This window comes from Zootoca vivipara, chromosome 14, assembly GCF_963506605.1.
Source record: "Zootoca vivipara chromosome 14, rZooViv1.1, whole genome shotgun sequence".
In the NCBI taxonomy this organism is placed as follows: Eukaryota; Metazoa; Chordata; class Lepidosauria; order Squamata; family Lacertidae; genus Zootoca; species Zootoca vivipara.
Genome location: NC_083289.1, coordinates 37729859 through 37753363, shown reverse-complemented (window position 1 = coordinate 37753363; position 23505 = coordinate 37729859). Strand labels below are relative to the sequence as shown.

Here is a 23505-nt window from a genome sequence, read left to right as displayed (position 1 = left end):
CAGGCACATATTTCCACATGTGGTGGGAATGCCCCAAAGCCCAACAATTCTGGAGAACAACCGTAAGAGAAATAGGCAAAATAACCCAACAAACATTAGAACCTACCCCAGAACTGGCCCTGCTAAACATCTTCCAGGACAATAATGCCCACCTACATCACAAAGAACTCATAACCCACTTACTCTCAGCTACCAGAAACACCATAACCAGACACTGGAAAGACCTGGCAGGAGTAAACATGGATCAGTGGTACCAGACGGTATGGGAAACAGCCCTACTAGAAAAATTAACCAATAAGTTGAAATTGACACGGGGTCAAATAGAAGAAGACGGCTTCACCCCAGTATGGCTCCCCTTTATCACATACATAGCCCAACAAGACAACGACAGAAATCCACCAACAGCATACAAATCAATATGGCTAACCTGACCCAGAACACCCGCCCACCCTACTCACATAAAACAGACCACCACAGCCAACCACAAAAGAAAACTATATCCTAGGCCAACCCCACCAACTCTCACCATCAACGGAAAACAAATGCACAACAAATAACCTGCACAACCGATGCTGACAACCCCCCCACACACACTTTAAGTAAACTAGAAACATTGTCACACCACCCCCACCCCCTCCCCTTATCTACCGCTCTCCCCCTTTTCCTCCCCAATGTCTCAACAATTGAAACTGATCTGTAAAAAAGCTATGAGAGACATTGCCCAAGTCTTTGTAAACTGAGAAAACCTTTAATAAAAAATTTACAAAAAAAATAATAACAGTATATTGGTTTATCTTTAGTAGTGTAACTTCATCTAAACAGGGTGTGGGGAGCCTTTTGCCCTCCATCAGTTGCTGGATTACAACTTCTGTAAGGGCCAGGAAAGCATGGCCAATGGCCAGGGGGGATGGCAATTGTAGTTGCAGCAACACTTGGAGAAACAAAGGTTCCCCACAAACATACTGGAGGAGTAAGATTGTAAGCAGCGCAGGTGAAATGCCAGGTTATGCAAGAGCAGCAACCTGTGGCATTTATACAGAAAGCTCAAGCACATACAATGGGTGTGAGGAACCTTTGGCCCTCCAGATGTTGCTGAACCACAACTCCCATCATCCTTGACCATGGGCCATGCCTGCTGGGACTGATGGGAATTGTAGTTGATCAGCACCTGGAGGGTCAAAGATGATCCACACCTGGTTCAGTTTTTAAACTGAGCACCTATTTCCGTTCCTGGGCTCTTTGGGAAGGAAGGGCAGGATGTAATTTTAAATAATAATAACTGTATAATAATAGAGCAATAAAATTGTATGTCTGGGTTGTTGTTGTTGTTGTTTAGTCGTTTAGTCGTGTCCGACTCTTCGTGACCCCATGGACCATAGCACGCCAGGCACTCCTGTCTTGCACTGCCTCCCGCAGTTTGGTCAAACTCATGTTCGCAGCTTCAAGAATGTCTGGGTAGACTTGCCTAAACAAACAAACAAACAAACAAACAAACATTAGCAAACGTTTATCCTACATAAACCTTGAAGGAAGGCGGTTCTTCTCCTGCAAGGGTTAAGCAGCTTCTCCCCTTGACCCCTTTCCCTGAAAGGGTTACAGCTGGGCTCCTCCTTCCTCTAAAGTACTCAAACCTTGTTCCCAGAAGCCTTTGCGAAGTTTGGCTTTCCCCCAATCAAACAAAGAAGGCTGGAGATTTTCGAACAGCTGCTGAAGCCTCGTCAGCAGCACCAGGACTGTGCAGAGTTGGGGAGAAGGGCGGCGTAAGTTTGGAGCGTTGCTGCTTCTGCTGCTGCTTAGTCCAGGCTATGCAAAACCGAAGCGAAGCACTTGGGGTTGGAGAAGTGCAGAAAAGAGCATTTGAGTTGGCGGAGCGGCGTTTCTCCTCTTATCAGCAGCGCGATCCCTTATGAAGCAGCCGGAACAGTTTTGAACAGAAGGAGGCTATGAAGATTGCAACTTTACACCGACCAATTTAGAGGATGAGATCCGCGCGGGAATAACATATGGTTAAGCGTGCAGAGGATAGCTTTGCACACCTGGGTGGCATGGAGATCGCCTCTTCGGTCAAGATTTTGTGAAGGACGCTTTGTATTTTAGCAGGTTTGTCTCATTGCTCTCGTCGTTTGTTATTAAATTGTGCAAAAATCGCGAGTAGGTTTTTGTTTTGTTTTTTGTCCATCACCAAACAAACTAAAAGGAACCCCCGGGTAATACCTTTGGTATCAATGGTAAATGTTAGCGATAAACATCTACAAAGGAGCGAGGAAGTTTCCCCCGAATTAATCAAAACCTTTTAGGCTATAATTCTCTTGTCTGCTTACCTGGTGTAAACCCCATTGAACTCGACGGGGTTTACTTTTGACTGGGCATGCATAATTGTGCGGTTAATTCTTCTTAGTTTACAAATCCCAAGTAATAAAAGAGCTCTCTCGGAAAGATTCGAACTTTAATGTCGGGGTATAAATAGAAACAGAAATAACAATGAAAATTTTTCACCTGGCTGGAAAATAAAGCACACACACATTTAGTCTTACTTATGTAACTTGCATGCCAGCTAGAAAACGGAATAGTTATTTTTGTTGGCATCCGTCTGTCCCAAAAGACAATGGAGTGCACCTCCTTGGCAGTGTGTTAATGTAATCCTAGGTACGTCTACTCAGAAATATCTCCCTCTGAGTTAAATGGGACTTTCTTCCAGGTTAAACATGTTTAAGGATTGCAGCCTAAAACCCTAACATTCTCTTCCTGCCCACTTTATTTATTTTGCTTCACATTTTGCTTGGTGAGGTGCTCTGATGAACTCAAAATATATTGTGCATCTCATTGTGACCTTTTAGTTGGGCTTGATTATCAAAATATAGGAAGACATACAGATCGTACAGTTCCTTCCACAGATTTTTCTTAGCTTTCAAGGTAAATAACACAGCAGAACTTGTAATCCCTGATGATTATGTACCCTCGGGCAAGAAGCCAGTTTAGGAGAAATAGGATTGTGTGTTATACGCCTAACAAATGACAGCTTCAGGGATTCTAAGTGTAGCTTCTTATATGTTGTATAACTCTTTAATAAGTGTTGCCTAACAGTAAAACCTTCTGTTTTCTTAGTGTAGTATTTAAACTGCTGTGTTTAACAAGCCAACCCACTGCAGTTAGAAAAGGAATATTATGTCTCCTGGTAACATTCCACTAGATAGGCAACGGTTTGAACATTATAAGGACTTTAGCTGCTTGTTCATCCTAATCTAGGGTATAAAGGAAAAAGAAAAATTCTGCCATTAATAATACATTTAAACATCAATACAGTCATCTTAGTTTGTACATATAGATCAATATGTGCCATCCAGATATGTCTTGAAATGAAGTTGATGTTCATAGAAAGTGCACTCAGATGTTGCAAGGACGTTAAAGACATTAGACCACTGCACAGTAGATGGTTCATATTTATTGTTTGCCTGGCAGGGAAGACACCTTGATCATAATCCCTAGCTAACAGGTCCAGTGGTCAGGGATGATGGGAGTTGTAGTCCCAAAACATCTGGAGGGGCAAGTTTGCCTATGCATGTCCTAAAATAACACAGCAACCAGTTCCTTGACCCAGGTGGAAGCTTCCTAGATTTTTCTCTCTACCCATAAACCTTCATTGTAAAAGGAAAATTTCTGTGCCTCCTCTAAATTGTAAGTCAAAGAGCTCAGGTGGTATTTTGCTTTATTTCCTGGGATAACCAACATTGTCTTTAGGTTAAAGCTTCTCTGAAAGGTTGTAATGCCCTATAATTAGGTGGACTCTGATCCTGTGGAAATACTCCCACTGTCATGAATCGGTTCAAAAGAGACCATTGCAACATCACAATTCACTGCTAGGGCAAATAACCCATGGATTCTGTACAGTGTGTACTGTTTGCAAAGTGTCTGTACAGGCCTGGCTTTTGGCCTACCTTGGCTTGCTAGGTGTGTGTGTGTGTGTGTGTCCTCGAATTTCAAAACATTCTCTAACTTTGAAAGCTTGTTGTGGCAACATGAGTAACAATTCACACGTTTCCTTGAATGTCCTCCTAACAGGGCAGAGAACCATAGAGGCAAGGCTTTGTTTCCGAAGACACTATGTAGACAAAATGTTCTAGAAATGGTGTGTAGGATGTTGTTAAGCAACGAGGGAAATGTGGCCCTCCAGGCCTCTCTATGTGGCCCCATATACCTCCCTCTAACCATGCCTCTCACCAACCCTACTTCATTCCTGGCTGTCTTGGGAGTGTTTTGGGTTTTTTTTCCCCTGACTGGAATGTGTCAATATCTGTGATACTGCTTCTTGTTGGCTGGATGAAAAATAGAGGAGGGCTGTAGAAACTAGTCTACTCTGTAAATTGTTGTAAAAATTTTGCAGAGCTACACGGCCCTAGAATTAAGTGGATCCTTGACCCAGGAAGAGTCCAGGTATCCTGGCAAGCAGACAAAGTTTAAGCGTCTCCTGCCCACCAAATAACAGAGACCAAACCAGGACGTGCGAAGCAAGGCACTTTTATTTTTGCTGTTGCAACAGGGTCCTTCCTCTCACACAGGAGAACAAGGAAGGAACCCCAAACAAAGATGTCTTGTCCTTAAAAAGAGATTTGAAATTGGTTTCAGCCCACCCCCCAGAAGCATCATCCATATGTCACAGAAGGGGTGTAGCCCAAGACCCCTCTCCCTAGATTCATCATAGGTACATCATGAAAGGGGAGGTCTGGTGGCAGTAATCTGAGCATCCTGGACCCTGCCCCCTGCCCCCAAAACCTAATCAACAAAATTGAGAGATATTTACATTTCCCTGTTTCCCAGCCAAGTTAATCACACCCTTTTGTCTGGCAGTCAGGTATCAGGATGCCAGGGATTATCACTTTAATTCCTGAGACAATGAGAAGGTTCCCCCCACCCCACTTCTTCCTTGCAGAGGAACACCTGGTCAGAGAGAGTCAAAATGGTGTCAGTCAGGCCTGTTTTCCTGTGCTGCTTCAGACATGTTTCTGTACATTCATGTACATGTTTTATGAACAATTATTATATATATATATGACCTCAAAATTCTTATAACAAAATGTAAAATCTGCATTCGTTACTCTGCCCGCTTCTGCCCCCACCCATGACTGGCATGAAGCCCCTGCCCAGATGGGAATGAGGCCCTTAGTTTAAGAAAAGTCCTGTCCACCCCACCCCCCGAACTGGGGTGTACCCCGTTTCTCCTAAAAGAAGACATAGCCATAAAATAAGCCATAGCAGGATTTTTAAGCATTCAAGGAATATAAGACATTCCCTGAAAATAAGCCATAGTGAGTTTTTTTTTTGAGGAAAAATAAATATGAGACAGTGTCTTATTTTCGGAGAAACACAGTAGGTAGTTTGTCTCATGTCAAGATCTGGGGCAGAGCATGCCTCTGTTCCACTTGGTGGTCAACCTTGTTTGATTTAACTTTGCTGGCATCTGAGCCCCCAGGCCCTGCTACAGTAAATAATTCACAGTGCTTTTGATAAGAGCCTGTGCACAACTGCTTATCCTGTAATACTGTCACTTTGTCCTTGGAATTTGTTTAAGTGTTGTGGGGCTGGCTAACAGTGTGGCCCTCCAGAGGCATTTTATTTATTTAGCAGCATTTATATTCACTCAATTTGAAATAAAATCCCTAAGTACTTTCCATAAAACGGTATAAAATAGCAACAAAAACAGAAGACATAATAAAATGATCAAATCGTTAAAATCAACAGATGTTAGAAACAAATGTATGCAATAAGACCAGTGTCATTGGGCTCCCAACTCCCATCAGCTTCACCAGCATGGCCAACAGTTGGGGATGGTGGAAGTTGTGATCCAACACCACCTGGAAGGCCACAGTGTACTACCCTGGTTTGTGTGATCATAGGGGAAACCTGAAGTTAGGAAGCTACCTAATCCTCACAGCCAGATGGTCCATCTAGGTCAGGCATCCCCAAACTGCAGCCCTCCAGATGTTTTGGCCTACAACTCTCATGATTGCTAGCTAACAGGACCAGTGGTCAGGGATGATGGGAATTGTAGTCCAAAACATTCTAGAGAGCCGAAGTTTGGGGATGCCTGATCTAGGTGTTCAGAAGCAGCCACCAAATGAGCTCTATTCTCTCTTTTTCTCTCCCTCTCTCCTTCTTGTCTTAATGAGAACAATTTTATTCAATCCTTGTTTGTTTTTTTCTCTTCCAGACGAAGTTCTCCTACAGAAACAGAAAATTGCAAGAAATCAGAGAGGGATTTTCCCAGCATGGCTTCTCTTCTTGTGTGGGCATTGAGTGGACAGGGTTAGACTGATGCTGTTAACTCCTGCCCAAAGGGTTATTGGAGTCATCCTTTGCTACAGAAAAAGGATATATATATTTTAACTTCCTGCCCATCTTCTAAAGAGGAGATATAAATCCAAAAATACACAAGTGTTTGTTCCATGGAAAAGGCCATTGGCCAGCTCAGGAGCTGGTGATCTCTGCTGGATTTCAGAATGGATTTTACCTTTGCAGTGGCTTTCTATAGGACGGTGCAACAGTGATCGTGACCATTTGACCTTGGAAGGAACACTGATTGTTTTCCCAGCTCCATTTTGCCTGTTTGACTTGCTAATCTAGCAGCATCCACATCAAGGTCTCTGTTGGCTGTTAGCGCACCCTAGCTTGAAAACGGCGTATTCTTCTGGAATGTAGCCACTGTCTATTTCACTAAAGGAAGAGGCCAAAGTCCTTGGCCCCACCATGGGTCGCTTAGACGACCATGCCAAGAAACGGATTGTGGAGCTGCGCAAAGCCGGCTTGAGTTTCCGCAAGATCAAAAAGGTGCTGGAGCTGGACAACATCCGGGTCACCCCGCAAGCCATCTACCTGTTCCTTAAGCGCAAGAACGTTGAGCCCAGCCAGCCCCCGCCTGTCTCTTTTCTGCAACCTGCTCTCGAGAATGGAAGCAGGAAGACTCTTGCGGACCAAGCTGGCTGGGAGGACAACCAGCTCTGGAAGTTACTCCAGGAAAACGAGACTGAGCACCATGGGCAGAGAGAGGCTGCTGGCTCTGTGGCAGGAGTTGGCCCAAGCTATGAGGTGCCACCTTGTAACGGCCATTGTGACGGCGAGGAGCACATCAAAATAATTAGCGTGACTTCCTTGAGCAAGGATGGAGGGCAGTTTGGGAAGCAGAGGGCCTCCCATGAGGGCCTCTCCAGTGGATCTCAACTGAGCCAGAATATGGGTAAAGCTTTGCACAGCCTCTTTGTTCACGTTTGCTGCTGGCCTCTGCTTGAGGCCTGTTTAAGAATTAAACTCCCACAACCTTTGCTCACAGCAACCACCCTCTGCAAGTGCAGGCTGTCAGGGGTCCACTTTCTATGGGTTTCTGGGCTGGAGGGTGAGTGACAGTTTGGTAGCACTTCTAAGGGGTAATAGCTTCAAGTTTAGTTCTGAGTGCCATGTGACCTATGAAGCCCTTAACGGCCAGGGCTTAAGGCAGCAATGGGGGAACACCAAACCTATGGGCCTAATTCGTCCTGGCATGTCCCAATTTGGCACATGAGGCGGTTCTTCAGAAACTGCTCCCACTTGCCCCACACTTGTTGTATGTGAACATTGGTGTGGGGGCAAGTACAGACTTTGCTGCAAATTTCTTTGCAAGCACGGCTTCCTGTCAGTGCCCATCGGCTAATCAGCACTGACTGAATCCAATGTGATTGACAGCACTAAGGAACACATTAAAAATAAATAAATCAATTTACAATTATGGGAAGATGCATTCTTAATTGTCTGCATAGGCTTGGAGGGAGATAAAAGTTTTCAGGTGTTTAAAAGTTGAAACAGAAGGCAGCTGCCAAATCTCCATGGACAGAGTATTCCATAGCACTGGACTGACAACACTGAAAGCTCTGTTTCGTGTTGATGTCAAATGAGCCTCACCAACTTGGGAGACAACCATCAACACACCTGCAGATGATCTCAGTGATCAATCTGAGGGTTCAGGCCGTCCCTAACGTACCCTGGACCTAAGTTGTTCAGGGCTTTGTAAATCAATACAAGGACCCTAATCCTGGCTTGGCAGCAGATGAGCAGCCAGTGCAGATGTTTAGCAATGGTATCACATGTTCCTAGCCATGTTTCCCCATCAGCACATCTGGGAGGCACCATATTGGTTCGCTACCCTGCTTTTCTCTGTTGGGATGACACTGAGGCACCTTCTTTCTCTTTTTCTCTTCCAGGTGACAACTGCCCAGGGCCAAAACCTTCTGTGTCGCCCAGCTGCTTGACTCCATTTGCACCTGCAGTTCCTCAGCATAATCTGAATGGCAAAGGGAAGGCCTTTCTGCCACCTGCCCGGAATCCTGCCTTGATTGTGAAGAGGAAGATCGTAGGCCGTGCCATCCATCTCCATAAAAAGGTGGGAAGGGCACAGAGAGGGAGGGAGGGAGGGACAGATGTGAGCATGATTGGAAGCCCAGAATAGAATCCTAGCCCTATTATTCTTGAGTAGTTTCATGCAACCTCTAGAGCAGTAGAAAGGATGGGTCTGGTGTCCTTCAGTGGGGTATGAGAGATGATTTTTCTTCCACATGTAGGAACCAATGCAACCCTTTGGATTCAGATAGCGCATGAGTAGACCAGTCTAAGAAGCCTGGGACACAAATTTTCACACCCCTCTAGTGGCTATGGTGGCTCATTTACCAGAAATAATGCAGGTAGCTGTGTTGGTCTGACGCAGTCAAAGTGTGCATGCACATGAAAGCTTATACCCAGAACAAACTTAGTTGGTCTCTAAGGTGCTACTGAACACTTTTTTAATTTTATTTATTCAGAAATAATGTTTTTGGGGTTAACTCTGGAACTTGTATACTCAATTCTGACAAGACCAAGCCTCCTAGAGCAAAATATACATAGGGTGGGTGCAGGATGAAGAGATGTGCTACACGAGTGCCAAACCTCTGCATTGTATCTAGCCAAGTGTTACTCAGAGTAGACATATTGAAAGTAACGACCCTAAGTTACTGGAGACGACCCTCTTGCCTTTTGCATGGCTGGGATGTAGTTTGCTCCCAGAAGGGAATGTGGCCGTCAAACTGAATGAAAGGTTCCCCATCTGCACTTTTTTCATCTTCTGGAAGTACAGTTCTTAAGCTGAAACTGAGCCTTCTTCCTTGTCTGTTAGGCAAATGTACAGAACGGGCAGAATTCATCTGGTTCTACACCCGGTTTGCCCTTCATGGTGAGGGTGCAGCCAACTGGCCATCCTTCCAGGGAGACAACTCCTGTCCCGATAGCATCTTCTGGCTGCTCTGCACATGTAAGTGATGTGGAGTTTGCATGCTTTAATAGATACATGTCAGAAAGAGAAAAGGCTCCCAAGAAAAAGGAGGTTCATTGTTTTTTTGGGGGGTGGGATTTGAAGGATTGTGTGCATTGAGGTGGCAAGAGAGTCCGTAAGAACTTCAGAACCCAGTTGGGGAAGAGTTAGGGCAGGGGGACACTGACTTTTTAGGGAATGCTTGGAATTTTGAGGAAGTGCCATGGGCACCAGCCACAAAATAGCTGCTGTGAGGGCATTGGGTAATTGCCACATCATCTAAAAGGGAAGAGACAGAGACAGGGCCACAAAATGGTGTGGGCGTGCTCTCCCTCTCCCCTCGCAGAGAGAAACTCCTTGCACCTCTCTGAACAGAGGGTAAGATGCCAACCCAGGCATCCAATGAAATATTGACATATTTTAAGGGGACATGTTCAAAATAGGAGAAGCTGAGACGGTGCAAACAATCCCTGGTGCTTGGTGGATTTCGGAGGGGATATTTATGAAGACCTGCTGCAAACGCCAGAGGAGGCATCCTGGCACCTGTGATGTTTGTGACTCCTGAGCTAGAGTCTTTAATTGAAGAAGAGAATCTCTGTTTGATGATCCTGCCATTTCTTCTTCTTTTTGGATTCCCCCTCCCCTTTCTAGACTAAAGATGCCAGTACTCAGACTTGTACATTTAACCCCACCTACCCTCCAGTTCATCAGAATGCTCAGTGGGGAGCTCAGATGACTACCTCCTTGGTCCCTGCTGCCAACTCTCAGCCACTTGCAGAGAAACTGGATACAGTGCACACTGAGGTCCAGAAGCTTGCGCAGGCTGTGCATATGGTGCTGGAGCGCCAGTGCCGACTGGAGCGCCAACAGGAGCAGCAGCAGCGCTTCCAACAGGAGCTTCTCATCACACTGCAGCAGCTCAGCTCCACTGTTGGCCACGGGGCAGTCCCTGCCCATGCCCCCTGTACTCCTTACAGCGTGGCTGACCCCTCGCCACCCTTGCCAAGCTTCAGCCAGTTCAAGATGGAGCTTATCTGACCAAGGACTATGGGGATGGCAGTGGGGGTAAAGATTGAGCTGTTTTATGTTCTAAGTGTATGTCTTTTGCACCTGGCTCCAGTTAGTAGATCTGCAGGTTCTAGTAAAACACACACACTAAATCCTGCAAGTCAAGCTCCTATGGCAGGGGCGGTTGCAAAGTAAATGGGGTTAGAACAGCCTTTGCATACCTGGTGCCCTCCAGGTGTTTAGGACAATCAGTCACAGCCAGCATAGGGCATCATGCTGGCAAAGGCTGAGGATGAGCTATGTCCCAATTCTTTGTGAGATATGAGATACCTCGCACAGGATTGGTTGGGGAGTACCTTGTTCCTTATGACCTGTATCAAGGCCCTGTGCAACCGTGTTCAGAATAAAATTTTCTATTTACACATGTGTGCCTTGTTTTCATAATTTGTTCTTTTTAAAAAATTACTATTTTTAAATATAAAGTTCGCATTGCAATAAATCAAAAAGTGAAGACAGATTACAGTGAGTATTAAATTAGATTAAAAAAAAACCAACATGGGAAAATATCTAATTACCATTGCAGAAAATACATGAAGATTTGGCTGCAAGTTGTGGAACAGTGTTTATAAGTTTGGATCAAAACATACATAAAATGATAATGTTCATAATTGTTATACAGAGAGGTTTTGTTTTTGCACAGTGCAGAAATGTAAATACACCTGTTTTGGTTTCATTGCACCTCCAACAATGTGTGTTTGGATTGTCTTCACATTTCAGACTTCTGTTTTTAACCAGGTTTTTCTTGGGAAGCCATTCTGTACTTACCTGCATTCTTGGAAACACAACAGGAATCCCACTTTCCCCTTGCTCTTGTCAACATACTGCAACTTATTGTGCCCTTAAGCAAAAAGGCACACGTTTTTGTCTAAGGCTTCTTCACCTTAATAAAACAGCACAAAAAAACTTAAGACAGGTTTTTACTGCCCAAAGCCAAATACCACTGCATCATAGGTGTGTAGTTGTTGTTGTTGTTTAGTCGTTTAGTCGTGTCCGACTCTTCGTGACCGCATGGACCATAGGTGTGTAGTAAAATGCCACAAAACAAATCCACATGTGTCAAAAGTGCATGTAAGGCTACAGTCTTATACACAATTAACCTGAGCACAATATCTATGGGGCACCACATAACACTACCTCTGCCCTAAATGGGAGCCTATGCAGTTGGGCGAACTCTGGTAGCATGGTACTAAAAACACTGGTACATTCTATTTGCCCCCACCCCAAGCTGATGTAGGGACAACACAAATAATAAAGAGCAGCACTTGCTCTTTGTATGCATGATGCCCAAGCATGTAGAACAGGGTGCCACTGGGACCCTGGCACCCAAACAATCCCCTGCTCTGCCCAAATTATTATGGGAAGAAGTGTTCTTTTGTAGCCCATAGACTGGTCGTGTAAGCTTGGTTGTAATGCCCACAACAATGGTTTCTGTGGTTTGTAAATGCGCCCGTAGGTCCAAAAATGTGGCCATTGCAGTACAGAAAGGCTTATCAGTGAAGTCAGTCGTTGCTGAACCAGCATAATGTTTCTGCAGCATAATAAACACCAGGTGCTGTAGTGGGGGGTGACCAGCAGAGGGCAGTAGCTGATCAAAACACAGGACCCTTTCTCCAGTCCCATGTGCCAATGCAAGCACCGTATAAAATCTTTAAGATAGTAACAAACAAACAGGAAAACACTGGTGCAAACTAGTGGCTCAAAAGGGGCCTATACAGAGGAGGGAATTACGGACGTAAAGAAAAGGGATGGAGGAGAGATTCATTTGGTGCCCAGTGTCTTTGGTTTGCTTCTAGGGGAGAATGAAATGTTGCAACAGATAAAACTCTTTCCTAAGGATTTTTTGCCTCTGCCTCAGCCATGGGAAGCTGCCTATCAAGACAGATCATTAGGCCATCTAGCTCACTACTGTCTACACTGGCAGGCAGTGACACTCCAGGATTTCAGGCAGGGGTCTCACACCCAACCCTAACTGGAGATGCCAGGGATTGAACCTGGGACCTTCTGCATGCTAAGATGTGCTCTACCACTGACCTACAGCCCTTGCCATATACGAAATCAAACTCTCTGCCCATCTAGCCCAGTAGTTTCTACTCTTGACTGGCAGCAGCACTCCAGGTTCTTGGCAGATGCCTTTCACAGCACCTGATCATTGGTCTTTTTAAACAGAAGATGCCATTGGTTCTAGCGCCACCTACTGTTGGCCCTCCCTACCTTCTGCCCTACCAGTCCTAATGGGGACCAGCCACTGCTGGAAGAGAATTATAATCCTGCATACACAAAACAAAGCAAAATCAAGGCTGTTCACTATGAAAATCTGCAAAACTCCCCCCCCCCACCAGATACTCAAGAGCAGTGGGGAGACAAAGCAGAAAATGTCCTGGAAACACAAGTTTCATGGATCTCTCAGTAAGGATGGGAAGTAAACAAACAACAATAAATAAACCCAGGGCTTTTCAAACGTCCAATGTTACATTCTTGGTCCGTGTGTGCAAATGCTGGACAACCAGCACAGCTGCTTTTCAGAGGTTTTTGCTGCTTCTCACCAGTTACAGAAATAGCCTTTTCCTGGTGAAGGCTGTTCCCACGAGAGTCAGAAGTCTGCCATAAACTCACAGCGGTCATTCAGCTCAATGGTGGTATAATTCTGAGGCCGTCTGGGGGGGGGGGGAAGAGAGAGACACAGACCACAGGAAATAAGTTAAAGGAAAGTGGCATGGCTTTTATTTGTTTAATTGGACAGGGAAGCGAGGGGTGGGGGAATCAACGAAAAGCAACCGTTAATTGCATCACTCAGTGTACAGTGCTTTCATTATTGCAAACCAGAACATTTGTAACAAGGCTATGCATTTAGAAAAATGCTTTCCCTAGTTTTTGCTTACAGAGTCTGAACACACTGTAGATTAAAGGGGTGGGAGTGTCAGTAGAGCATGGAATCTATTCTTAGAATCAGAAAACTGTAGTTAGAAGGGACTCAAAGAGTAATCTAGTCCAGCCCCCTGCAACTCACAGTCTTGTTCCTGAATTGTAGAACAGGACCAACTAGGGTTGCCAGACTCAATAGAGGACAGGACTTCTGTGCCTTTAATTGCCCTGCTCTCTTTTGAGTCTGGAAACCTTAAAGAGAAACCAGCAGATTCTTTGCTTGGAAATTAAACAAAGGGTCTGCTGGTTTCTCTTTAAGGTTTCCAGACTCAAAAGAGAGCAGGGCAATTAAAGGCACAGAAGTCCTGTCCTCTATTGAGTCTGGCAACCCTAGGACCAACTCCATGTATGAAGGGGGCTTAGTAAGCATCAGTGTGTCTGTACAGATCCAAATATCAGCAGGCATCCCCCTTCCCCCCTCCTGTTTATTTATGGCTGGAAGTGGGGGCAGATGGGCAGGCTTGCTGCTAAAGAAGGATGCCACTGATGTTAGCTCAATGGCAGAGCATCTGCTTTGCATGCAGAAGGTCCCAGCTTCAATCCCTGGCATCTCCAGGTAAGACTAGGAGAGAGCACTGCTTGAAACCCTGGAGAGCTGCTGCCATCATTGCAGAGACAACACTGAGTTAGATGGAGTTGATAGAAGGCAGCTTCCCATGTTTGTCTGATGAGCGTCAGGCAGCCCCCCCCCCTGTATGTTGTGGGACCACAACTCCCATCATCACCCTTGGCCTTTGGCCATCCTGGTTGGGGCTGATGGGAGCTGGAGTCCAGCTGCATCTGGATAACATCACATTCGCAACCTCTGCATTCCCCATTTGGGCACAAAAATCACGATGTCTGCTGCATGCACCAAAAGTAGGGTTGCCAGACTCAATAGAGGACAGGACTTTTGTGCCTTTAATTGCCCTGCTCTCTTTTGAGTCTGGAAACCTTAAAGAGAAACCAGCAGATTCTTTGCTTGGAAATTAAACAAAGGGTCTGCTGGTTTCTCTTTAAGGTTTCCAGACTCAAAAGAGAGCAGGGCAATTAAAGGCACAGAAGTCCTGTCCTCTATTGAGTCTGGCAACCCTAACCAAAAGCAGCGGGGGGGGGGATGTGTCAGGAGGGGCCGCTTTGCAGCTGCTTAAGGGTGGTGCCTGCTGATGCTGAACTTGAGGCAAGGGCCAAGTCTGAGCAAGAGTATGAGAGCGTTGCGGTGGAGAATTGGGGAAGTCAGTTTGTTGCACAAGAGCATCAAATCCACTTTAATTGCACAATCTGCATTTGCCGGTATGTTATTTGAATCCACCCCAAAGCAGCAGCAATCTGGAAGCATCTTCAACGGGAGGATTTTACTGTTGTTATTTGATGTGCAGATGCATCTATTTTTCCCCACACATGCATTTCTCCCCTGGATGATAGCAGGGGAGGAAAGCGTTAAACCTTCCCTCCTGCTGCATTGTGGTCCCTATTTGGAACAACACAAACAGAGAGTTGTACGCAATGTTAGTCCTACTCAGAGTAGACCCATTCAAAATGTTTATTATTACCCCACCCCCCTCCGTCCTAAGGTCCCAGGGCAGGTTACAAGATTAAAACAAAGGATTAAAAACAGTTTAAAACAAGTTCCAAACATAAAAAGAAGGTGGCTCCAAAAACTATACACCTCAAGCGTCAAAGAGGTGCCTTGTCAGCATTCACCAGAAGCTGCACAATGAAGGTGCCAGGCGCACCTCTGTGGGGAGGGAGTTCCACAGCTTAGGGGCCACCACAGAGAAGGCCCTCTCCCGCGCTGCCACCTCAGCACCTGAGAGGGTCTGTAGGGAAGGAGATGGTCCTTCAGATATTTGGGGCCTGAGTCATTTAGTCATTAAGACATAGTCCACTTATTATCATTAATTTCAATGGGTCGGCTCTGAGGAGGACTTAGTTGGATGCCCCCCAGAGCTTCAATTTCTTTGAAGACAAACGAACACCCGATATTGCTTCAAGCATTGTAGAGTTAGCCCCTTATACCCAGAAAACTTTGAAGCATTTCATTTCCTGAAACAGGCTGAGTAGAAGGAGACTTGCCATGCTAGAGTCTGAAAACCCCTGCTGTAGACAAGACAAAATAAAGCAACACAGCAAAAAGAGACACACAAAGGGGTACAAAGGGGTGGAGGAAACAGGAACTTGAGTTCTGGGGAAGCTTGTTGAAAAGCCCCTTTGGGTTTTTTAGTTTAGTTAAAACATTTTAAGAAGCTACTGCAACATGCTTGAATTTCCAAGCGAAGAAGCAGAAAGTTGCATGAAGCAAAATTGGGTGGGGGAGGACCATTAGGATGGATTCTGCGTAATGCACACAAACTTCCCTTGTAAATTTACATAAAGAGAACCCTGCCATAAAGGAGTGCGACATTATAACTAACTGAGGCTAACATGTTTGTTAGAGGAACTGCAAAACAAAGAAACTCTGTGCTGAGGAATTAGTTTGTAACAGAGTACATGGAGAACACAGAGTGCTTTGTTTCACATTTTTAAGCAAAACGTGTTAGGCTTAAGAAATTACAATTTATTGCACTGAAGATCTGAGGAACTCTTCTTGTTCCTTCTTAGCTGATTCTTCTTTTTGTCCCTCATTTTCTTCCACAAACAGCTAGACAATGGCTGCCTCTGGACCAGGCATCCCCAAACTCGGCCCTCCATATGTTTGGGGACTACAACTCCCATCATCCCTAGCTAACAGGACCAGTGGTCAGGGATGAGGGGAATTGTAGTCCCAAAACATCTGGAGGGCCTAGTTTGGGGATGCCTGCTCTGGATGTCTCAACTTAATAAACCAAGACAGAAATGAGCTTTGTGCCCTTGCATTCAAGAGACCTTCTGTTTTCTCCAAGCCAAGAAACTATGGTTACCACCTTCAGAACAAGCCAGGATTTTAGATCAACTTCCAGCCATGGTTTAAACTCCTGGCTTGCTCTGAAGCTAGGAACCATTGTTTCCTGAAGAATCAGGAAACAATGGCTAATTGGAGACTTCTGCATTGCGTTCAGGTGTGCCACAAAGGAAGGAAAGAAGAGGCTACATTCCAGGGGCACACGGCTTATTCAGATCATTAGAACTGGGCCATTCACATAGTAGGTCTAATATAAATTTATATTTGCTATTATTTTTTTACTGCTTTTATACAGCAACTCCACTTTCTGGATGGCTCACTAAGCAAAAAATGAAAATGATCATTGTAATGCAGTATTAAAAGATAGTATAAAATGATAAGAACTAAAACATATGGGAAAGCAATTTTAAATTAATTTTTAAAATTGAGACTACCTCAATTTTATGGCTTTCTGGCGCCAGGAAGAATGAGTACCAATTACCCACTTTTACAGTCCATAATTCACCCTTCTAGATGATGAAGAAGAAGAGTTTGGATTCGATATCCCGCTTTATCACTACCCAAAGGAGTCTCAAAGCGGCTAACAATCTCCTTTCCCTTCCTCCCCCACAACAGACACTCTGTGAGGTGGGTGGGGCTGAGAGACTTCAGAGAAGTGTGACTAGCCCAAGGTCACCCAGCAGCTGCATGTGGAGGAGCGGAGACGCGAACCCAGTTCCCCAGATTACGGGTCTACCGCTCTTAACCACTACACCACACTGGCTCTCTAGGTGGTCTCTAGTTGGGTGGAAGATTAAGAACTGTGCCTTCACCACACATCTCCCAAGGAGAGAGCAGATGGGTAGGGGGGCTGTGTATGGCAGAGTAAGAACTGCAGTGGAGTTTCAATCTGGTTTGTTAGACCTTCCAAAATATGCAGGGGGCTCAGGCATAGGCTGGCACACAAACCGGAAAGCAGAACTGCCGTTGCTCCTTACCTTTTGATGCAATAGAAAGCTGTGCCAGCTAACAGCAGTAGAAGAAAGATGGACCCCACAACAATGAGAGCAATCTCCCAGGCTTGAAATGAAGCTAAGAAAAAAAAAAGGAGGGGGAATAATTAGTATCAGTCTGTCTTGGTGAGCTCCCTACAGCTTTGGAGAGAGCTTTCTAGAGACAGGTTCCATTTCAGGCCTCCGCAAAAAAATGTATTTATTAAAGGTTTTTAAACACCAAAACGATTCAAACCCAGCATAATCACAGTGTTCTTTAAAAGTTAAAGTACATATATATTTATATATTTAATATACTTTCCTGCTACACCACAATGATCACTAAGCAACACGGCCTACAGGGGAATTTACATCAAGGGAACCCCTCCTCATGGTCTTTTGGTGTATGCAGGTAGGAGAGAATCTATGCAGAATAGATGTTATTCTTTCCAAAGTATGCAATGAGGATAAACTGTTCATCTATGTATCTTCCCACCCACCCACCCACCTCCACGTCCCAACATGATATTTGGAATGTTTTGATTGTTTTGTATTAGTTAGCTTGTTTTGAAGTTCTGTCAGTATTATTTAATTTTAATGTCAAACAAAATAATTTGGGCGCCTCTCGTGTCACCACTTCCTCGCAGCCATTTGGGCCCATTTCCCCATCTGCTCACCCTCAGGCCTCTGCGGTGTTTTCCCCAGAGATGCACATCCAGCATTCGCTTTGAGGGGCTTCCCGTCCACAGCAAAGGGGTGGGGACTTGAGGAAAAGTGAGAATGCCACTGAACGAGGCGCTGACGCTGTGCAGGTGACCTGGCCCACACCTGGCCAGAGACTTTCAGGGTGGAATTAAGGCAGGTGAACGTAACACCTATATGGAAAGGCAAAAAGAGAAGCGGGGTCTGGTTCAGTTCAGAAGTACCAAAGAGAGAGGGAGGTGGGGGTAAACAGCATCAAACCAAACCTAGGATAGGGCTGTAACAGAAAGACAAGGTTGTGTGAAAGAGGAGTGCCTACAGATATACAGGTGAAACTCGGAAAATTTCAGTAATGCAACTTTTTATTTTTTATTTTTATTTTATTTTTTACAAATGCTTTCTTTTGGAAATTCCACAGTAATAAAACAAAGAGTTACAATAATACAAAAATAAACATCGCTATTACATTTCATTAATTACATTCCATTTATAACTGACCCGCCTAACGACAAATAATTACAATTACAACAAATAAAGGCTTGACATACCTTGCTTTGCATGTCATGCATCTATCTCATATATTGGTTTCACCTTTTAAGTTGCATTACTGAAATGAATGCACTTTTCAACAATATTCTAATTTTCCGAGTTTCACCTGTACATAAACACCAAGATCCTTTGCCCCTGCTTCACTCCTGCTACCTTCACTCTTCAGATTTTTATTTTATTTACTTTTACACCTTTCTTCTAAGGAGTTATATTTCTATCTTTACCACTTTTCCCCTCACAGCAACCCTGTGAAGTAGGTTAAACTGAGAGAAGTTGGGTTGGCTGAAAATGACATGGTGAGTGTCATGGCTGAGTGGGGATTCAAACCTTGGTCTCCCATGCCCTAGTCAACCATTACACCAAACTAGCGCTCAATATTTCCTATTTCAGTAAGTTGTACGCTTAATTAGATGCGAGTTGTTGTTGTTACATTTCAATCCCACCCACTCCCAGCCCCGCCAAAGAGCTCAAGGTAGCATACACGGCGCTCTCTTTCTCTCAATTTTATCTGCACAACAACCCTGTGAGGTAGGCTAGGCTGACGAGACAGTCGCTGACTGAAGGTAATTCAGCAAGCTTCATGGCTGAGGGGATTTGGACCCTGGTCTCCCAGGCCCTAGTCCAACACTCTAACCACTACTTTACACTGGCTCCAGGTGACTCGTATATTGTAAATGCTGATTTTGTCTGCAGTTTCCTCACAATTCCGATGGGCTCTCTGATTTTTTTGGTGTGTTTAAAGCACCATTTGTACAACCAGAGCCGCATCTGCACCATACATTTAAAGCACTTTAACTGCTTCCCCCCCCAAAGCATTCTGGGAATTGTAGTTTGCTAAGGGTGCAAAGCATTGTTAGGCAACCCTAAAATACCGAAGCTGAAAAGAGCAGCATGAAACACTTCAGGCCAGCAAACCAAACCACAAAATCAAATGTCTCACCATTCAAATAAATAAATAAATAAATATTTAAAGTAGCCGTATCAATTTGAAATCCATCCCATTTTCTTTACCCAAATGTAGATTTAAATACAAAAGTCTATTAAGCCTCCTCTAAAAGAAAGCAGGGAGGAAAACAAAAGCACCTCTCAAAGGAGATATGTAACAATTATTTATACAAGGGAAGGGGAACCGTTGGCCCTCCAGAGGTTGCTGAACTATAACTACCATAAGGCCCAACAAGCAGGACCAGGGATGATGGGAGTTGAAGTTCATCTGGAAGGCTAAGGGTTCCCCACACCTGACTAATATAAACTTTGTGAGCTGCAGCAAGATTGTATCTCCCCAACAGCTGTCTGCACTAGGCAGCTAACAAATCTTAAGTTCCTATGAAAGTTGGATGGCGTTTTGACACAGACCGTGTAGATAGCATTGGCTGATGCCACAGAAGCAGCTCTCCTCCATGGATCTCACTAATGCTTGCTGGAGACTTGCCAACGTCTGTGGGTTCTGAGGCCACATGGAACAATCTGCCAGGAGGAGGAGGAGGAGAAATTAAGAGATATTGAGCCAACCCCCTTTGCAACAACGTGGTTCATGCAAAACACACAGCAGAGAGGGCCAATGCTCTTTTCTTTTTTTTAAAAAAAAGCATTTTCGAAACAAATTATATATTTATTAAACGTTTCTAAGGTACAAATTAAAAATTAAACAAATGCAAAGGGTGCGTTATGAACATAACAGACATAAGACAGCTCAATACAGTCACACCTCGGGTTGAGTACGCTGCGGGTTGCGTACTTCCGGCTTAAGAACGCGGTGGACCCGGAAGTGTTTACTTCCGGGTTCCGTCGCGCGCGCATGCACAGAAGCGTTCCGCGCGCTTCTGCTAAAGTGCCGCTCGGGCTGCGTACTTTTCGGGGTGCGAACGGCACCCCGAAACAGATTGAGTACGCAACTCGAGGTACCACTGTACAGCAATCTTAACATTTCCCTCCCCCTTTATGTTTTCTTTACAGGGCTTCTTTACAAAGTTTTTTATTCATAATCACAACCACCCTGCGAGGTGGGTTAGGCTGAGAGGTAACAACTGGCTCAAGGTCACCCAGTAAGCTTCATGGTTGAGTGGGGATTTGAACCCTGGTCCCCCATGCCCTAGTGTGAGTAACACTGTGGCCACATTGGCTCTCCAGAATATACTGCCTGTTCTTTTGTTTGGAGGTCAGCAGGATCCTAAATCGCCTTTCCACTCTCACAAGAAAAAGAAGACAAGCTTCTCTTACTGGGGGTCAGCAGGCAGATTTCAAGATTCAGAAAGAGAGATTCCTGTGGGCAGTGATTCTCCGAGCCAGGAGTGGGGTCAGAGACTGCATAGATTTTGTCGCAGGAGGGACAGCGGCTCAAGGACAGGGGTCTGCAAAAGAAACAGAAAATCAACGAGAGTTCCCCATGGGATTTCAAAAACATATACATTTATTTCAACTTGGCATCAATTTATTACATATGTTAAAGAAAAACAACATAATCAACAACCTTCCCCCATTACTACTTCATAGAATCATAGAACTGTAGATTTGGAAGGGACCTCGAGCGGCATCTAGTCCAACCCCCTGCAATGCAGGAATCAAAGCTAAATAATCCCTGACATAGCGCCATACAACCTCTGCTTGTTATTTGAATCCATTGATTCGGATCCTACCTTCTGGAGCAGCAGGAAACAAGCTTGGCCCATCTCCTGTGTGACAGCCCTTTCCATACTGAAGATGGCTTCCATACCACCTCTCAGTCTTCTCCAGGCTAAACATATCCAACCCTCTAGGTTTCCAGACCCTTTATCATCTTGGTTACCTTCCTCTGTACCCTTCGCCGCTTGTCAACATCCTTCTTTAACTGTGGTGCCCAGAACTGGGCACGTAAATAAGTCACCTGGAAGTGACCCCCCAGCTTCCTTTTCCATGAAAAGTGACTTCTTGTTACATGCCAACCAGAGGTCAGGGGTTAGAACAAACATTCAGGAATTGTGGAAAAGGAAATTAACTCTCGCTGTGCAGGGGGAGGGGGAGGACTGCTTGCAAGCCTGGGGATTTGTGTGGGGTCCTTTCTGCTCATGCATGTAGTAGTAAACCATGGTTCAGCATTGTACACATGTGAACACAGCCATACTCTCTCCTCTTGTCATTGTTTAAACCTGTCTCTCTCCAGGTCCATAATTCCTCTCTATGATCAGCACCACCTTTTGGCTCGTTATTGTTAAGAAACAAAGTTAACTTCACATGCTAACCAACTGGAGGTCCCATAGATAGTATGATGAAGTCACAACAGGATGCAGCCAATTAGATTTTGATATACTGTACAATAATGTCAGAAAGCCTTTTGCCCCTGTTCACAGCCCTTCCCCATAGCCAAAATGAAGAGATGACACTTTTTTAAATGATTTTTTTGAAAGAGCACTCCCAATATTGGGATAGAAATGTACCGTAATAAACCAAGAGCTACCTCACCTGTCTCCTTCCCTAGATACAAAGTGGATCAGTTCAGAAAGACGAGGATGAGTTTGGCTTGCACCCGTCTCCCATGTATAAACCGCAACGTCTTTGAGGTGCTCCTCCGCAGTGCCATTAAGAGCATGCCTGGAGAGTGCCACAGAATGGGTCACTTGTTGCAAGGAGGGGTTGGTCCAAACAGAGGGCATCACTCGTTGCTCTGGAAACACAGATGGTATAAACACAGTCAAAACCAAGGAATGTGTGAGCCTTCTCCTTCCTGCTTCTTGATAACTGAAGAGTTAGGTGGAGAACCCGTGGCTCTCCAGATGTTCAAAATGGCCTCTACCCATTGGCTAACACGCATCTCTAGCTTGCAAAGTATGCCACCACATCCACACATGCATGAGAGATGGGAAAGGGCCATAGTGAAGTGTTCTATCCCTGGCATCTCCTGGTAGGACTGGGAAAAGACTCTTGTCCAAAACCCTGGAGAGCCGTTGCCCGTTAGTGTTGACAATGCTGAGCTAGAGGGACCAACGGTCTGACTCAGGCACCCCCAAACTTTGGCCCTCCAGATGTTTTGGCCTACAACTCCCATGATCCCTAGCTAACAGGACCAGTGGTCGGGGAAGATGGGAATTGTAGTCCAAAACATTTGGAGGGCCAAAGTTTGGGGGTGCCTGGTCTGACTCAATACAGTCAAACCTCAATTCCCGAATGCCTCCATTTTGGAACTTTTCAGCTCCCGAATGCCAAAAACCTGGAAGAAATGTTCCGGTTTTTGAACGTTTTTCAGAAGCCAAATGTCCAACGCAGCTTCCGCTTGAGTGCAGGAAGCTCCTGCAACCAATCGGAAGCTGCGCCTCAGTTGTCGAACATATGGAAGCCGAATGGGCCTCCGGAACGGAACACGTTCGACAACCGAGGTTTGACTGTATAAGGCAGATTCCTAAGTGTGAGGAAGGCCTCATCTGCCCTCTACATTTAAATCGCCACCATAGCACTTTACACAGCCACAACTTCCTCCAAAGAATCCTGGGAACTGTAGTTTGTTAAGGGTGCTGAGAAAGGCTAGGAGACCCGTATTCCCCTCACGTAGAGCTGCAACTTCCAGAGTGGCTTAGCAATAAATCACCCCTCTTAAGGAACTCTGTGAGGGAAATAGGGGTCTCCTAACAACTCTCAGCACTCTTAAACTACAGTTCCCAGGATTCTTTGGAAGGAAGCCATGGCTGCTAAAGTGGTACAATCCTGCCTTAAATATATAGCACAGATGGGCCCAATGTCTCTCACACAGCAGGGGAGTTCGTTAATAACATTACCCAGCAGGGTGAATGGTATGGATCTTTCTGTGCAAGCCACACTTCCTGTACAATCCACATGTGCTCCTCTACAGCCCAAGATTGCAACCTGGTAAATCTGCTGCCAAGCTTTTCGGCTGCATGTGATAAAGGGGCCAATTAAGCTTTTCAATTTGTGTCAACTATGGGTGGGGTAGAAATTCAATTTTTGTTTGCATTTTATTGAGAAGCCATCTAATTTGCACTTCTCAAATCAATATGCAAACCAAAACCCACCTGTCTTCCGAAACCCACACTTCTCCAATTTTTGCAATATACTCTTATAAAGTGTGGACAGTTTTCAGCGACTTAGGGGAAAGTGTGCATAAACATGACTATAGTAGTGAAAACATACAAAAATGAATT

The 23505-nt window shown here is 45.0% G+C and overlaps 2 protein-coding genes across 4 annotated transcripts in view; one reads left to right on the top strand and one right to left on the bottom strand.

Moving 5' to 3' along the window:
- Positions 1–1673: 1673 nt before the first annotated feature.
- On the top strand, positions 1674–10736 carry LOC118092826 (uncharacterized). Of its 2 annotated transcripts, XM_035131420.2 has the most exons (5): positions 1674–2100; positions 6206–7228; positions 8226–8404; positions 9170–9304; positions 9956–10736. In XM_035131420.2, the coding sequence occupies exons 2-5, from the start codon at positions 6742–6744 to the stop codon at positions 10340–10342; spliced, it is 1188 nt and encodes a 395-aa protein (XP_034987311.2). In that variant the 5' UTR covers positions 1674–2100; positions 6206–6741; the 3' UTR covers positions 10343–10736. The 2 variants fall into 2 exon arrangements, with proteins under 2 accessions (XP_034987311.2, XP_034987312.2); XM_035131421.2 differs by lacking the exon at positions 9170–9304.
- A 144-nt stretch (positions 10737–10880) lies between these two features.
- LOC118092825 (uncharacterized) overlaps positions 10881–23505 on the bottom strand; it is a 37704-nt gene continuing 25079 nt past the window's right edge. For both annotated transcript variants that reach the window (XM_035131411.2, XM_035131418.2), the window contains exons 12-17: positions 21815–22016; positions 20597–20727; positions 19733–19843; positions 17803–18000; positions 17132–17225; positions 10881–13026 (exon numbers count right to left, since the gene is read on the bottom strand). In XM_035131411.2, coding sequence (XP_034987302.1) covers positions 12963–13026; positions 17132–17225; positions 17803–18000; positions 19733–19843; positions 20597–20727; positions 21815–22016 — 800 coding nt within the window. In that variant the 3' untranslated portion in view covers positions 10881–12962. The remainder of the gene's footprint in view (positions 13027–17131; positions 17226–17802; positions 18001–19732; positions 19844–20596; positions 20728–21814; positions 22017–23505) is intronic.

Coding starts and splice junctions, on each gene's coding strand:
- LOC118092826 (XM_035131420.2), top strand. CDS start 6,742: ATGGGTCGCTTAGACGACCATGCCAAGAAACGGATTGTGGAGCTGCGC. Junction 8,405..9,169: donor CCATCCATCTCCATAAAAAG/GTGGGAAGGGCA, acceptor CTTGTCTGTTAG/GCAAATGTACAGAACGGGCA. Junction 9,305..9,955: donor CTTCTGGCTGCTCTGCACAT/GTAAGTGATGTG, acceptor TCCCCTTTCTAG/ACTAAAGATGCCAGTACTCA.